Here is a 15908-nt window from a genome sequence, read left to right as displayed (position 1 = left end):
AGAACTCTGAGGCAAGGCTGAAATGTTAGGTTTACAATCATGCTGACTGGTTTTTGTTGATACTAAATAGCTTGTGTTAATTCACCAGCAGGTCTGAGTCTGCATTCTGACCTTACTGGTTTGCATGTGATTTACCAAAGTACTACTTGTGATAGTACCAAAGCCATTGTTTACCCCACATGGATTTTAAAATCCTAGTTGACTTTGACCAATCCTGCCCTGTTTACTGTTTGCATAGTCACAGGTCAGGCTGGACTACTTTGGGGCCTGGCTCTGGGACATGGGCCCAGTTTCAGTTACTGCTTCAGCCCCTAGCTGAAGACTGGAAGGCTTATTAAGACAACTGAATTAGCCTCATTAAATCTGTGTTTAAAACAAAAGGCAGAGCCCCAACTCTTGGTCTTTTCTCCACCTCTCCCCAAGTGAACTACGTTTTGCTTCCTTGGTTGAAACAGCATTTGGAATTAAGTAACAAATACTGTACAACCTATTCCATTCTGCAGTTAGACTGGAAAAGAACCAGCTTTAAGACTTTTATTGATATTTCTGCACACTCAAAAAGGAAGACAAGGATTTCTATCCAACTGATTTTGAAAACACACTTCTTCACAAAGGCCCATATTCTCACTCCACTGGAGACAACTTGTACACTAGATTCTGATTCTCAACTAATTCAGGCAGACATGAACTTTCAAAGAAATCCTAGACAGAAAAAGGACCAGAACTCAAATCACGTGTTAAGTTTCACACGTATCGCCAGAGTCCCCACATGCTCACTCTCTTACTCTATAAAGTTCAGAACTAGACGGAGGCTAACTGACCTCTGTGGGAGAAGTAAAAGTGAAAGAGGTTCTTGGTGCACTGACAAAAGGACAAGTTGAAGGTCTATGGTTCCCTTTCACTTCCCAGATGGATCAGGAATAGGAAAACAAGGCTTAACCACTCATAATAATCAAACACATGGATTTTGCTAGAGAATGCCTACACTTGGTTGGGAAAATGACTTCCAGAGAGGCAGACACCAACCTGGTACCCATTTTTGTACATGGATAGTATCAAGGAAATGGGCTCTTGCTGGTAGTGCCCTAAAACTATATATTTAGTCTGAGTTTCTGAAGCTGTTGCCCTAGGTCAGTCCCTACTGGATGAGGTAGAACTATGGTGGTGGGGATGTTCTTTTTTCTGCAAGGCACTTGTTTTCCAGCTATGTGCCAAACAGATCTGAAGAGCAGCAAGGTCTGGTGTAGCTGTGGGTGGTCAAAGCAGGGATGAAGGCAGCCTGAGGAAGGCAGGACTCCATGGAAAGTACCTCCTCATTCACTGGCTGTTTTTAATTGCTGTTCAGCTTTCCCTAGGAAGGGCAAGAAGTCAGCCGTGGAGGCCAGGTCTTGATGACACTGAGCATGTCTCTAGATCTCTACTTTCCCTCAGTTCTGTATTTTTTCTATTTTTGTTGATTCTGAAATAGCCCTGGCTTCACTGGTGAGATCGTATGTGGGGCAGAGATTGAAACAGTGGATCTGGGACTTCCTTGGCAGTCCAGTGGTTAGGACTCTGTGCTTCCACTGCAGGGGGCACGGGTTCAATCCCTGGTCAGGGAACTAAGATCCCACAGGCCATGTGGTGCAGCCTTAAAAAAAAAAACCACAATGGGGCTTTCCCTGGTGGCGCAGAGGTTGGGAGTCCGCCTGCCGATGCAGGGGACGTGGGTTCGTGCCCCATGGTCTGGAAGATCCCACATGCCGCGAAGCGGCTGGGCCCGTGAGCCATGGCCGCTGGGCCTGCACGTCCGGAGCCTGTGCTTCGCAACGGGAGAGGCCGCAACAGTGAGAGGCCCGCGTACCGCAAAAAAACCCCAAACACAATGGATCTGTTTCCGTCGCCTTACATGATTTAAAATGTGTGGGAAAATCAGTTTGAATGACGCCTAGGACTAAAGTCAAGACAAAGCAAGCCTTCGACCCCTACCCAATCACGTCACCCAGAAGTTTGGTCCTGAGGTCTGCTCATCTCCCTGCGAAATCTAGGACCTCGTCTCACTTCCTGTCTCAGGTGTAGCAGCCTTCACAGTCCTTACTTGAGGTCTCGTATCTTCTTCCTGCCAGAAAAAGCCTTGAAGCTGGAACACCCACTCCACCTGCCAACAGCAAAAAGAGGTCAGCCCCACAGCAGTGCTGACCAACTTGGCCCAAAGCCCCAGCTAATCAGCAAGCTCCCAGACACAACTGTACATTTCTCCATAAGGGGACATGGGGGAAGGGGGTGACCAAAACACACTTTCTCAGACCAGAGGCAACACTAGCAAAGGGGAAGGTGAGAGGACTTTTTCTTAAAATCTTTAAAATCTGTTTGAAAAGTTGCAAAACAAGATAAAAGTTACAGCCTAATTGTGTACTAAACAAAAATATACACATTTCTAGAAAGTATACAAAAACATTACTCTGAATTTTACTTGTCACAGTTTTCTGTATATAACTTGTATTTTTTATCAGCATAAATTAGTTTTTCTGACTTAATTTTTAGCCTTTTTTTAAAGAATCTTCGTTTTATTTGGCTTACAGTCGTAAGTTAATTACTAATTAGGAAAGAGCTCTTGTTTGATAGGACCAACCCGTTCCAACTAGATGGGGGGGCAAAAGCCATTGTAAATTGAAACAAAAAAGAACTCAGTGTTATTCCCAGAATTCTATTCACCCCATAGGATAAACTCTAGTAGCATCATTAAAGGACTGGGCTAAGCCAGGTCATACAGTGGTACATGGGGAGTTCAAGATCACAGGTTTCATGAGGAGGATCACAGCTTCCAGTCCTAAACGTCATCTGGTAATCTCACAGAGACTGCCAGGTGGGCATTCATTACTTGGACATTTGTTAGGTACCTACCCCTAGATGCACACGTGGCTGTTCCAGCAACCGTCCAGTACCTTAAAGCATTCAACTCTTTACAGGCTTTTTGTATTATTTTGAGGGAGAACAGATTCTGGTCACCTCAGCTGGAGAGCTTTCAAATGCCTTAAACCCTGGGGTCTAGCTTTCTGTTCTCTGGTTCCGTGGCCCTGCTGTTACAGTGGAGTACTTGGCGTGTGCTGGTCCTGTAGATCTCTTGGGTTTCTGCCATCACCGTCATCACTGCGACTACGCTCCAAAGCTCTGCACCCCCTTGGTAGGTGGGGCCACCAGAGAAATAACAGCACAATCAATATTAAAAATGCAGTTTGCCACAGGAAGACAGGTAAGGAGCTGGGCCAGGTGACAACACCCACATAGTCTAGCCCTACGAGAAAGGCCAAAAAGGATTCTGAATCCTGCGTCTAAAAGGATTCAGCTGGCAAACCCTACAGAAAGGTACATAACCCCTGTTTGGAAGCTTTAATACAGTATTTAAGACTTCTGTCTTTCTAAATTCTTCACTGTCAGCCTCCTCTGCTCTCCACCCACTTTCCCCTAAGAGCTCTGCCTTAGCCACACAATGGCCAGTCCTCTCCTCATGGGGCCTGTTTCCTTTACTCTCAATTTAAATTCAAAATAGGGAAAAACTGCACTTGAGAATAAATCATCCATTTTATTTTATTTTATTTTGTCATGTGCTCACAGCATCTCTCTCTCCTCTCCCTGGCAGGTCACAGAGATAAATTAAAAATAAAATCTACAAGGAAAATAATTTATAAAAGCACTTCCCAGGCTCGTGCCTTCTATCCCTACTGCTCAGTTAGAATGCCTCCCCACCTAAGCAGGGAGGAGAATCAGTGCTTCCCCACTTCAACTCATTCCTGCTAGCCTGGGGCAGACAATGCTCCAGACCCAGGCCGAGGTGGGGACAGCAGTGGCAACAGTTAGAGACACTGTGGTCCTGGAACCACCTGGCCACCTTGGCGCTCCCCTCTCTGCCTCCCCCAGGCGGTCCTCCAGGAGCCCTTGCTAAACTGGGGGTGTGGAGAAGCTGCCTGTGGCCAAGAGCCTGAGGGAGGGGTACCCTCAGCCCCCGTTACATGCACTTCTCATTCTCCTAAAAAGAAACCCAAAAAAGAAAGACAGAGACCTCGGGACAGAGGAGAAAAATCCCAAGTGTTCACACGGTTACACGGAGTCTTTATGGCAAAGAGAACATTTAGCAGCTTTGAATATTGGTATCTCCTTTTTACTCAACACAAGCATTCTAGACCCTATAAGTGAAACAGGGCTCAAGCCCTAAAAAAATCAAAGCGCAAGAAACTCTAAGAGGACTAGTTTTTGTTGTTGCTGCTGGGTTTTGTAGGTTTTTGTCTTTCCAGTGACAAAGCCCAGTTGTTGGTAGGGGAGGCCTGAGGGAAGGGTCACTCCCCAGTGTTGTGCTGAATACTGCCTGGCTTCTCCACATCATCCCCCTGCCTCAGAGCAGCTCCCAGGAGGCCGCAGGCCCAGCCCTGTGGGCACTGCCAGCACCCCAGCTCCAGAAGAGCTCCAGGCAGCTGGTGAGGGGCGGGGGCACACGGGTGGGAAGAGAACAGCATTCGCATGCAGGCTCTGATGGAGACGTGGCAGCCTCAGCTCAGGGGTGACTGGGCACAGAGGAAGATGTATGGCAGGGCAGTGAGTGACATGCTTGGTGTTGGGGCTGCTGCAGCATGAGGCCTCACGACCCCTGCCTGTTGACTCTACCCTTGGATCCTAACCCTCCAAGCCAGTGTCGGGTCCCAGGGGCTCCCCTCTGATGGAAACCTCACAGGAGATATCATCCGAGAGCTCCCCGTCAGGGATGCCAAAGTGCAGGAGCAGGAAGAGTTCACAGGCCCCTCTCAGAACCGACTCCGTGTTCCACCCCTCCCCTAGGCTAAAGTGGGGTTTACTCACACCAGTAATCTAGTCCCCTCTAAAACCTGCTGCCTGGAATCCTGGCCAGAGCCAACTTAACCTGCCCTCTGATTTTCTTCCCGCTTTGATTTTTCTGGGTTTTCTGTTTTCCTTCCTTCCTTCCTTCCTTCCTTCCAGGAATGAGACTTTCTACTACTTTCCTCTCCTCTCACAAGTCCCTTACTTTCCCTTTTTCGGCCTCCAGCAATGCCAGCACCACCCTTCCCTCAAAGGAAAGGGGTAGGGGTGAGGACCCTGTCCACCCAAACAGTCTGGCCACTTCCACCCCCCTCAGTGGGGGAAGCTGAGCCAGACAGCGCCTGCGCCTGCCTCTTCCTGTCCACTGACCCGCAGTCATCCCATCTGAGATCTATTGGATAAGAAGGCATTAAAGTCCCCGCTGTAGGTCCAGGTCCAGGCCCAGCCCTTCTCCAGTTTCCATCTCGGTGAGCGTCAACCCCCTTCCTCCCCAGGCTCACTTTCTCCGGTCCTTCGGCTTCCTCTCCTGCCGCCGGGCCTGCTGGTCAGCCAAGGTGCGGGGAATGAGGAGGACGCTGCCATCCCCGGCATACTGCAGCGCATACTGACTGGGCGAGTAGGGCCGCCCGTTCTCATCCCGCAGCCGCCCAAACACTTCCTGGTACAAGCTCTGGACCTTCTGCTTCATCTGCCGCAGGGACCGGAGGAACTCAACCTTCTCCCGCAGCAGCCGGGCTTTATCGCGCTGCAGGTCCTCCACATCCCGCTCCAGGTTCAGGATGGTGTCCAGCTTGCGCTTGCGGCAGTTCTGCGCCGCCATCTTGTTCTTGCCACGGCGCCGGATGTCACGGATGAGGCTCAGCTGGGCTTCGCTCAGCTGGTACTTGGACAGCAGCTCGTTGAACTCCTCCACAGGCAGGTTGATGATCTTGTCGTTGGTGAAAGGGATCTTCATGGCTCGGGCTCGATGCTCATCCCGGCTCATCTGTTTGTCCAGGAAGTCGGCCTGCTTCTCCTTGCTGCCCTTCTTGAGGGTGCTGGGTGGTGGCAGGTCAGCAGAGTCGAGGGCACTGGGCGCCATGTTGTATGTGTGGTTGTGGCCCACATGCTCCAAATAGGGCAGGCAGGAGAGCTGAGCTGGGTCCTGGTAGCTCATGCGGCAGAACTTGGAATACTCGGGCTGGTAGCCCACAGCGCCCTCGGCCTCTTCCAGATCCAAGGTCTCAGAGTCAGAACTGTAGCCAACTGCACCTTCCTCAGAAAAGGAGGAAGAGGCTGAGGAAGAAGTAGAGGAAGAGGACGAGGAAGAAGAGGAGGAGGAGGACGAGGAGGAGGAAGAACTACCTTCAGAGCTGCTCAGGGAGGAAGGGCTATGGCTGGAGTCCAAGGAGAGGCCTGAGTCAGAGTCAAATTCCTCTTCGAGCTGGGAGGCCTGCACGGGGTTAAAGCCTTCTTCAATGGCCAGGTCCATCAGGCTGATCTCATCTAGCATGGCTTCATCTAACAGACCCCCGAGTGGGTCAGGCAGCTCAGGGCCCGCTGTGTCATTGGCTGTGCCATTCAGCTGGGGTGGAAAGAAGAGCCCTGCCAGGTTGGTGGAACCAAAGGTGGAGTTGAGGCTGGTGGAATTGCTGGGGACCAGCGGGAGCAGCGTGGAGCTGCCGGCCACAGGCAGGCTCTCCACCTCCGGGCTGAAGAGTGAGAAGTCCTGGCTGCAGCCCCCCAGGGACGCCTGATGCAGGCTGACATTCTGATTGATGGGAGTGTTGGGGGCAAGGCTGTAGTTGGTGCTCAGTGGGTCTCCTGGAGGGGCATCGTACAGGATTTCACTTGTTGATGTGTTCACTTCCATGGCCTGGGAGGGGAGAAGAGCATCACCGTTCACTTAGCGCAGACTCCATCCCCAGGTGTGGCTGGGGGCTCACGATAGCAGGCACCCAACATAGGCACAGCTGCATGGGTGTAAAGGCAAGAGACAGGAAACCACAGCCCACAGCATCAGCTCCTGGCCCCGCTTGATCCATCATGCCTGGCAGAGACGGGTTCCTCCCTGTGGACTCCACCCCAAGGCAGGACTGATCAGCTCCAGGTCATGTTTGGCCCAGACTTCCCCATCATGGAGGAGAGGAAAAAAGCACCTAACACTGCAGAATCAGCACAGTGAAAAGTACACCCAGCCTTGGAGTAAGAAAGCCTAGCTGCACCACTTGCTGTAAGACCAGGAGCATTTCACTCAGTCTCTCTTTGAGATTCAGTGTCCTCACGTTTAAAATAATAAAGGGCTGACTAGATGATCCCGAGGGCCAAGTGAGATGACAATGGCTGTAAAGCACTACAATAATGTCAGCTTTTATTAATGCTAAACCTAGGCAACACCCAGCCCAGTGATTATCTGCCTGAAGGGAAAGAAGGAGGCGCACCTAGGAGGCAGGCCTGCTTTAGAAGCCTCAGCCCCGGGGCTTTAACCCAAACCCCAATCCTGACTCCACCACCTACTGACACGTGGACAGTTACCTCTCAGTGTCCCCACTTTCCTATGGATCAGAAAGGTGTTACTCTCTCTTTTCCCAGAAGTGGAAAAGCAACTGAGTATGAAGACACCCCACACAAAGTCCGAGAAGTTTGTGCCTGGTTCTGATAATCCTACCTGCATTTCCATGATGGACATGAGATCTTGCCACTGCTGTTCCAAATCAAATGGAGACTCTGTCCCCGTCAGGAGAGGAGACAAAAGATTGTTTTGAAGACCTGGGGGCTCACTCTCACTAGGCACTGCTTCTGTTATGCTGGAAATGTCTGCTGGAAACTAGGGCAAAACACAGAGGGTTTAACAGGGGAGGAGGAAAGACCACCTTCTGCTTTCCTCCCCGAGACTACCACCTGAGGTTCTGTTTCTTCCTTCCTCTGAATTCACCCCCAGCAGCCAGGACAAGGCCAACACCAAAAGCCGGCCCCTCAGGCAGCCACAGAGAGACACACTGTGTGCAGGCTGCCCTGCTGACTCAGTGGGCTCTCCCTGGAGTCCTGCTCACCTCAGCATTCTCCCCAAAGGGGCAGGTGGCCTCCAGCAGCCTAAGGCACTCTTCCAAGGACAGGGCTGTCTGGTCCTCCCCACCAGGCACCTGTGGCAACAGCAACTGTTAAGTCTGACTGACCCGGGCCTTGGCTGCCTGTGGGCCAAAGCCCCTTCCCCAGCCTTTCCAAGGGGAAGCTTGAGGGAGGCCCTGCATGGTTGCAGGCCTACACTCTCCCTCCATTCCCAGGCTGTCGGCTGGCCCTGAGTCCCAAACTCCAGGGGAGAAGAGAGTGGGGGGTTCTGACGCAAGCAGAAAGCCGCTAGGTGCTCTGCCTCCCATGTGCTGCTCGTTACCAAGGCGCGGCCCCTCCGCTGCTGCTGCTCTTCTACTCCCGCTTCCTCAGCCACCACTGTGACTTAGAGACCCCAACCCAAGATACACATTCAGGCCCATCCCACAGGCATAACCTGCCTTCTCTAAAGAGAAGTTTCTAGAAGTGGGCAGAGGCAGGAGTACCTGTGCAGGGAAGCTCTCCCCAGTCTCTCCATCCACTAGCAGGTTTCGCGCCAGAGCTTCTGCACCCTCGCCTGGCCAGGTGTCCTCCTGCTCTGCTCCACCTTGCAGCTCCTTATCCACATCCTGCTCCTTCTGGCGATGACTGTAGTCAAAAATCTCACGCCCAGCCCCCAGGTCAATATCCTGTCGCCAAAGGATGTCAATCAGATCTATGTCCTAGAAGACAGAGCATCGTGACTTTAGCTCTGGGGTCCAGGGGCCCCTCCCTGTCCTGCCCCTCAGAGGTTAGCATCACCCCAACTTCTCCCGGGTGGGGCCCCTCCCAATCTACACCTGCCAGACTCTACCCTCTGTCCCCTCCGTACCAGCACGGCTTCATTCATCCATTTCCAGACACCAGCCTCCAAAAAAAAAAAAGCTAGCGAAAACCACTAGCACAACCATCACCATACCGGTCTGCGGGCTTAGGATCTGGACCAGAGGCACAGCCAGGCCAAAAGGCAGGGCCACCTTACCACTACTTAAGAAGAAAGGGGGAAGCAGGAGACACTTCTCATTTCCGGAATGGGAATCCCTTAAAACGTGGTTTGTAGAAAGCTGGCCGTGGCAAGCAAGAGTGAACTGTCAAGCAAAACTGCTTCGCAGTGGCCAGGCTTGCATCAGCCTGTGGTGCCATTTCGTTTGCATAAAGGGGTGGGGTGGGCTGGAGAGGGAACCCCTGCATTTGCAACCACCTGATGCAACCAATGACACGGCAGGCCATCCAGCCCTTCCCACAGCCGTTCCCCCTTCCCTGGGTGAGGCAGGAGTAAGGCTGAACACCCACAATTCAGTCCAGGCTCACCTCAAGATCCATCCCTGCCACAACAGAATGCCCACTCTCAGCTGATCCCAGCAAGCTGCCTCAATCCCCGGAGAGCCTCAGGCAGTCAGGTGATCCTCACTGGACACCCCACCCCTGCCAAGGCCAGCCCCACGGTGTCCCCACAAACCAGTGCTCTCACTCCCTTACCACACCCCAGGACTCACTGACTCCCATCAGGCAACCCACTCAAGGACATAGCCCCCATCACTGCCCAGCCACAACTGCCGCCCCGGGCACCAAAATGCCTCCCTCTCTCTCTACGCTGGCGGCTCCTGATGAGTTCCGGCTCCACCTGCTACCCCCAATGCCACCAGCGTACAACCCCAATAAATACGAGGCGTTCAGGTTTCCTGTACATGCCACCCCCTGCAGTTAGAGAAACCCTAAACTGTTGCCTTCCAGTCAGAGATTTAAAGGCTGACACTTTCCAGAAAGCAGTATCCTTAGCTTAGACCCACCTCCCTAGCTCTGACCAGGTATCCCTCTCCCACAGTAAGCCTCCCTGATCCTAAGACCTCCCAGGTGTACCTCTCCCTGCAGTCTCCCCACATATACCAACCTGAACAGAAGCCCTGGACCCAGGAGCAGAGGGGGGCTGGGCCACCCGGTGACCAGCCACCAAAGAGTTAAGGGGCCGGCTCCCTTTGGCATGGCCCCCACCACTGTGAGAGCTGCGGTCCAGGCGGGTCATGGTGTGCGAGATGAGCCCCAGGGCAGCTGGTGCCGGGCAGCCGGACAGGGGGCTCCAAGGAGCTCTTGGCTCGCAGGGAGCACACCAGGCTGGAAGGGTGGCCCCTTGCTAGCTCCGAGGGGCCCAAGGAGGGTGCCCCGCCCGTGCTGCTGCCTGGGCGGCCCAGCCCAGCCCCCTTCCTCCATCCTGGAGCAGCCCCCTCCCACCTCACAACCCCAGTTCCACTCAGGCGCCCGGCAGCCCCCACCCTGAGCTCACCGCAGAGGCTGCAGTGAGATGGGACTCCCACCCCATGCTCCGTGCTCAAGCTGCAGAGGAAAGCAAGCTCCCTCCTGGGCCTATCCTCCCGCTCCTCCCTCTCTCCCCCTCCCCACGCCCCCCAAACTTGTTACCTAGGCTGCAGCAAGGAGCCAATCCCCTCCCCCTCCCACCCCGCAGGTCACTGCTGAGGCTGCAGAGAGCCAATCCCCTCCCCCAGGTCAGCAGCTGGGCTGCGGAAAGAGCCAATCCCCTCCCACTGTCGTTACCTAGGCTGCGACGAGAGCCAATCTCCTCCCCCAAGTCTCCGCTGGAGATGCGGAAGGAGCCAATCCCCTCCCACCGCCTGTTACCTAGCTGCAGCCGGGAGCCAATCTCTGCACCAAGGCAGCTGGAGAAGCTGCCGCAAGGAACCAGCCCATCCCCGGCCGCCTCCGTCTCCTCAAGGAGACGCACCCAGGGGCGGGCAGCCCCACCCAGCCCAGTCAGCCAGCCGGGGTGGCGCAGTGAGAGCGCCCTGGGGGGAAGGGGTGCCACTCTCCCTCCTGTCGCATCCTGCTTACCCAGCCCACTCAGGACTGGGACTCAGGACTGGGCAGACACTCACTCCTCCCACAGCTTCTCCGGGAATCTAAGTTCTTCCCTGGAAGTGTAAGGAGTTTTCCCGTTCCTCAGGAGGGCTGTGGCCAGTCGTCCTCAAGCCCAAGGCTCAAAAAGCTAGCCTGGGCAGGAACCCAGTGCACCCAGATCCACTGGGAACCAGGGGCTTTGTCACCCTACAACAAGCTAGACAAGAGGAAGGGGGAAATCCATCTGCACAAATGCAGGGATGTCACAGTGCCGGCCAGGCCTAGCCCCAGGCAAGAGGAGGGAGACAGGAGCCAGAACGCCAGCACTGAAGGAGACAGGTGCTCCGCAACGTCCTGGACACAAACATGTCCCCCCCGCCCCCCACTTTCTTTTTACCCCAGGCTTTGTTCAAGAGCCATCTCTGCCTGAGCCCCGGCTTACATCTCTCAAGCAGGAAGAATGCCCCTGACAGAACCAGGGTCACAATTCTGGCTCCCATTCTCACTGCTGCTCCCCTTGAGCCTAAGGTCAGGTCAGGGACAGCATGTTCTCCTTGGTCGCAGAGTGCTCCTCCTCGCCTGCAAAGAGCTGTACACAGGCCACCCCCCTCTCTGGGCAGAGTGCCAACCTCGAGGGGAATCCTATCCCTGACAAGGGCCTGGGCTATAGCTGTCCATCGAACAGGCCTGGCAGCAGGGGAGTGCTGCCACCCAGGGATAATACCAGCTCCAGCAGTGCCTGTCACATGCTCTGGACCTGGGTATTTTTATCCCTGAGTTGCTGAGGAAATAATGTTCTAGACACACAAAAATCCTCCCTTCCCCCATACCCAGCCTGGGCCCCTAACGCTAACCCACCCCCAATCTCCAAAGGGAGCAGTGAAAGCCTGGGGTCAGGGAAAGCACAAACTTCATGAAGATCAAGAAATGGAGGCAAGCAGGGTCAAAGTCCCATCCCATTCCACCCCAACCCATCCAATTACATTGAAAACATCCCATCCCACCCCATCCCAGGAGAGATCCCTGCAGGAAGAGGAATGAAGCTATGCCTGCTGGGTTACCAGCAGCAGGGTTCCCAAGCCCAATTACATCTACCCCTTGAGGAGCTACCGTGGGTGGGATGATGGAAGAGGAGGCCGGGAGGCATACTTCTTCAGACCACTGTGCCAAGCCTGGAGTCCAGTTGAAGGTAAATAACACAGGAAGCAGAAGAGAGGTGGCACTGTAAGGATCTCAGAAAAGAGGCACCGCAAGGCAAGAAGTGCTCATGACTCCCCCACTCAGGTAGTGCTAGTCTCTCTCAAAGTAGAGCCCATGTGAGCCAGCTAAGCACAGAGCAACCCTGGCACTACTGACATTTGGGGCCAGATCAATCTGTTATTTAGGGGCTGTCCTATGCTTTTTAGGAAGTTCGGCAGCATCCCATGCCTCTCTCCACTAGATGCCAATAACACCTTCTCCAGTTGTGACAACCAAAGCTGTCTCTAGACACTGCCACATGTTCCCTGGTGGACAAAATCATCCCCAGTTGAGGACCACTGGCCCAGAGAAAGCCACATGATTTGACAGTCACTAACATCCAGAGAACCGAGCTCAGGAACAGGCTTCAACGCGGGATGGTAGGCAAAACCTGGTCTGATTGGTATGCAGAAAGAGCCAAGTTCTACAGCATCTGTAAAACTTTTAACATACCTCCACACCCCCTCTTCCCAAACACTCCCCCCATGCACCCCCGCCTCAAGACGCAGCTCTGGAAAACCCAGCCCAGTGCAATCCAGCCTCCTCCTTCCCTAATGGAAGCGACTGAACTGGATCTTTTCCCAAGCTCCGTAAGACTGAGTGGCAAGACAGGTCCAAACGCAGAGCTCAAGGCAGTCTTATCACATTGGTGGGGGAGGGGTAGCAGAAACCATTTAACATGGTTAGAGGCGACTGCACCACCTTCTGCCCAGAACAGTGTGTCAGCCGCTCGTCAGTTCAGACCTCTGACAGCTCAGAGCAAGCTGCCTTCAGCAGCAGAATGCAATTTCTCTTCTAGTTCCCATCCATCCCTCCCGTCCCTACTCGCTGCAGTGGGCCTTCAGCAAAGAATGGGAGCCTTGGCCCTCTCCTGGCCAAGAATAACTATCTAAATCTACCCCTTGGCCCAGACCCAGGAGAGGAGACTTATCAGGACCTTACCACCACAACAGGCCTGACCACAAAGGAGGAGAACTTCAGAATACATATGTGTGTTTTGATGTGGGGGGAGGTACAAGGCAACAGTCCACAAAATATTTGTGTCTTAGCAACGAACATACACCGCATCAAAGCCCATCATAACATGACTCCCTCCCCCACCCCGGGCCTCCAGGAGTCATGTTGAAATCCAAGCAGTAAACACACAGGCATGTTCTAAGGACCTCCCACTGCCCTGACAGTTCATTTAGAGGTGGGTCAATAGTTCAACACAAGGAAATGCTCCCAACCCAAAATCTTAGTCAGACAATCTAGCCCACTCCTATCCCAGAACAATGCCTGAGACCCCCCGGAACCTCTCTGGTTCTTTACAGGGCTTACTACTATTACTACACTCCTTCAGGACCAGCCCACCCCCGCAACCCCAGACCCTTCCCACCCTCCCCTCCACGTCACCACTAACCTCTTTGGTTAAGTCTCCACTGACTGGAGGGGCTACAGCCCCCAAATCCTCCAAATCTTCACTGAATCCCTGCTCCGTTTCGCTTTCTCGCACCCCGTTGTCTGGGCCTGTCACATCTTGGAGACCACTGGAACTCTCGAGGGCGAGGCCCGAGCTGGGCTGGCTGCCAGAGACAGACCCCTCCGGATCCCGGTGGACCAGCCAGGCGTTAACCTCAGTGGTTGGCACCTGGAACCTGTCCAGGGCCCTCACCTGACTGAGGAGCCGCCGGGCAGTGAAGTAATTGTCCAGGTCTATGCTCTTGGGGTGGATACCATAGCCATCCAAGGTATTCCTCAGGTTGTGGAACTGGGTCTGAGTATAGGCAGAACTGGGCCCCAGGATGATCTCCCGGAGCGGGGGGAGCTGCGAGGTCAGGTAAGTATCCACGTCCACCCGCACCCCGATCAAACTCAGCAGAATGGTGAACTGGAGGAGTCCTTCCGTTAAGTATTTCTTCAGAGAAAGCATTGCTGAAGGACCAGAATGTTTATGCTTTTTGGTTTTTAAATCTTCCAAAAGACAAATCAAGGCCACTGCTCTGCTGCTCCAGCCAGCAAGTTACCCTCCTCAGTGCCAAACCCTGTACCCCACCCTGGCAGAACACAGGGGCTGAGCTTCCTGACAGCCTCAGAGGAAAGCACACCCCTTGGAGCCAAGGCCACACTCCAGACCACATTCACTTTTCCCTTCTTGACACCTCACCTCTGAAAGTACAACTGTTTCCTAACCCAGTCCAGGCCCTCAGGGCCCACGTGACTTACTGTCTCCACAGTCCACATACAGTCACTTCCTCACTCACATTAGTTGTCCTCTCTGTAAATTTCACTGCAGGTTGTTCTCGGGAACAGGTGATGGATATTTTTTTTCCTTCTCTCTCCTAAGGTTTATTTCCTTTGGCTGGAGCTACAGGCCTTTTTGTCTTGGGTCAGAGTGTCCCGCCTCCTCCACACTTACCAGGGGGGTTTCCAAAGAAACCTGAAATGGGAATCACAAAAGCAACAGGATAAGATTCCATAATTTTCATGCCATGACCAAGGCAGAGGTAGGAAACACATTAAAAGGCCACTTTTATTTTTTATTTAAAAATAAATTTTAAAAAAAATCAGTTATTATACTCCAAGAAAAACAAAACATGAAAACCTGTTACAGACAGAACAACTATGAGAGGAAGGTATTGCTCACAAGGGATCTCAGTTTCTGGATATTAATTCTGCAGTACCCTAAAAGGTAGCTCATTTTGGATAAGCAGATAATGCCCACGGCATCCAAAATACTTTACACGTTGTCTGATTTACCAACCCTCCCCCCACCCCATACACACTATCCAGCTTCTATTTTTAGCGTGAGAAGTCCATTTCCTATCTTAAAGTTTGTTTCTCCTCTCTCAGTAGAAAACTGCCTACAATTCTTGTGCCTTCAAGTTCTAAAAGGGAGGGAGAGATTATTAATGGGTGAGAGAGTAAAAGGACAAGAAGACAACCACCACATCATAGAAAAGAATAATGCCTTTTGTTTTTCCAACTTTAAAATCTGATTTCCCTTTCCTATCACTCTCAAATTTTTAAAAAAATGGGGGTACTGACGAGATGGGGGGCCCTGAGGCAGGATTATTAGGTCCAGAATTTGAATAGGCAGTTTTTATTTTCATTCACGTGATCTTCTGATCCAAAGCAGAAGGATATGGCCAAGTCTTCAACCCAGATAGCCAAGTGGGGAGGGAGTAAAGCTGCCTTTCACTTTCTAGTCTCTACTTCTGAGCTTCCATTAACCTCATAAACCACGACATAGCTCTCTCCTGTTCACTGCTGTGACCCATCTACGAACTTCATCCTAAAGGGAAAGAGGGATATATACACATACACACACACACACACGCCCTTATCTGGTTGGAGTAAACATAATTGCGACCCAGAATTCCTGCTTACACTTCCCTCCAGTTCTCACGCAATTTACTACTAAAAACCTCCCAAGAGCCAATTAAGTTCGAGAAACCGGACAAGGTCCCTTAAAGATCGAGTAAGGCCAGGCCTGAGCCCGGTCCCACCCTGCCCCGGATACCCGAGTCCGGCTGGGACCAAGTCGCCATGCCGCTCCTGGCGCCTCGACTTCTAGCCTCTGGGCAGCAGCTAGCAAGTGTACTTTCCCGGCCTTGACCCACCCTGACGGCCAAACCCCACCCCGCCCTCCGCCCTTATGGCCCCACCCCGCTCCCAAGCCTGGGCCTAACACCACGCCTTCTCAGGCCCTCAGCCCTCCCCAGTCCAACCCACCCCGGAGATGCTTTCTCCACGGCCTCTCGGCCCCTCCCTGCCAGGCCCAGGGCCCGGCCCCGACGCGAACTCCGCTCGGCCGCCCGCTCCCGCCTCCTGCCCCTCAGCTCCACCCCGCCGCCCTTCACCCCGTAAGCCTCGGCCCCGCGGCGCTGCGCCCCTCCCGTTAGGGAAAGAAATGTGCTTTATACCCTCTGCTGATCTCGGCGTCCGCCGCTGCCGCCACAGCA

The 15908-nt window shown here is 53.2% G+C and overlaps 1 protein-coding gene and 1 long non-coding RNA gene across 4 annotated transcripts; both read right to left on the bottom strand.

Moving 5' to 3' along the window:
- Positions 1 to 2579: 2579 nt before the first annotated feature.
- On the bottom strand, positions 2580 to 14259 carry NFE2L1 (NFE2 like bZIP transcription factor 1). 3 transcript variants are annotated; one of them, XM_065896936.1, is made up of 5 exons: positions 13367 to 14259; positions 8343 to 8525; positions 7842 to 7931; positions 7457 to 7615; positions 2580 to 6664 (listed from the first exon to the last, which is right to left on the bottom strand). In XM_065896936.1, exons 1-5 carry the CDS (start codon positions 13874 to 13876, stop codon positions 5306 to 5308), a joined length of 2301 nt encoding a protein of 766 aa, XP_065753008.1. In that variant the 5' UTR covers positions 13877 to 14259; the 3' UTR covers positions 2580 to 5305. The 3 variants fall into 3 exon arrangements, with proteins under 3 accessions (XP_065753008.1, XP_065753007.1, XP_065753009.1); XM_065896935.1 differs by having other exon boundaries at positions 5306 to 6664; positions 8343 to 8558; positions 13367 to 13876; XM_065896937.1 differs by lacking the exon at positions 7842 to 7931 and having other exon boundaries at positions 5306 to 6664; positions 8343 to 8558; positions 13367 to 13876.
- Positions 14260 to 14266: 7 nt separating this feature from the next.
- On the bottom strand, positions 14267 to 15543 carry LOC136138285 (uncharacterized). The gene is made up of 2 exons (XR_010656783.1): positions 15467 to 15543; positions 14267 to 14383 (listed from the first exon to the last, which is right to left on the bottom strand). It is a non-coding gene; the product is annotated as an uncharacterized lncRNA (long non-coding RNA).
- Between the last annotated feature and the right edge of the window lie 365 nt (positions 15544 to 15908).

The sequence above is a fragment of the Phocoena phocoena genome, chromosome 19 (assembly GCF_963924675.1).
Source record: "Phocoena phocoena chromosome 19, mPhoPho1.1, whole genome shotgun sequence".
Lineage (NCBI taxonomy): Eukaryota > Metazoa > Chordata > Mammalia > Artiodactyla > Phocoenidae > Phocoena > Phocoena phocoena.
This window is presented reverse-complemented; position numbering and strand designations above follow the sequence as displayed.

Bases quoted from the DNA above. Each gene is read 5' to 3' on its own strand.
- NFE2L1 (XM_065896935.1), bottom strand. From the start codon at position 13,876: ATGCTTTCTCTGAAGAAATACTTAACGGAAGGACTCCTCCAGTTCACC. The intron at 7,932-8,342 runs GTACTCCTGCCT...CTGTTGCCACAG, and splicing joins GGGAGAGCTTCCCTGCACAG to GTGCCTGGTGGGGAGGACCA. The intron at 7,616-7,841 runs GTGAGCAGGACT...GTTTTGCCCTAG, and splicing joins CCTTTGGGGAGAATGCTGAG to TTTCCAGCAGACATTTCCAG.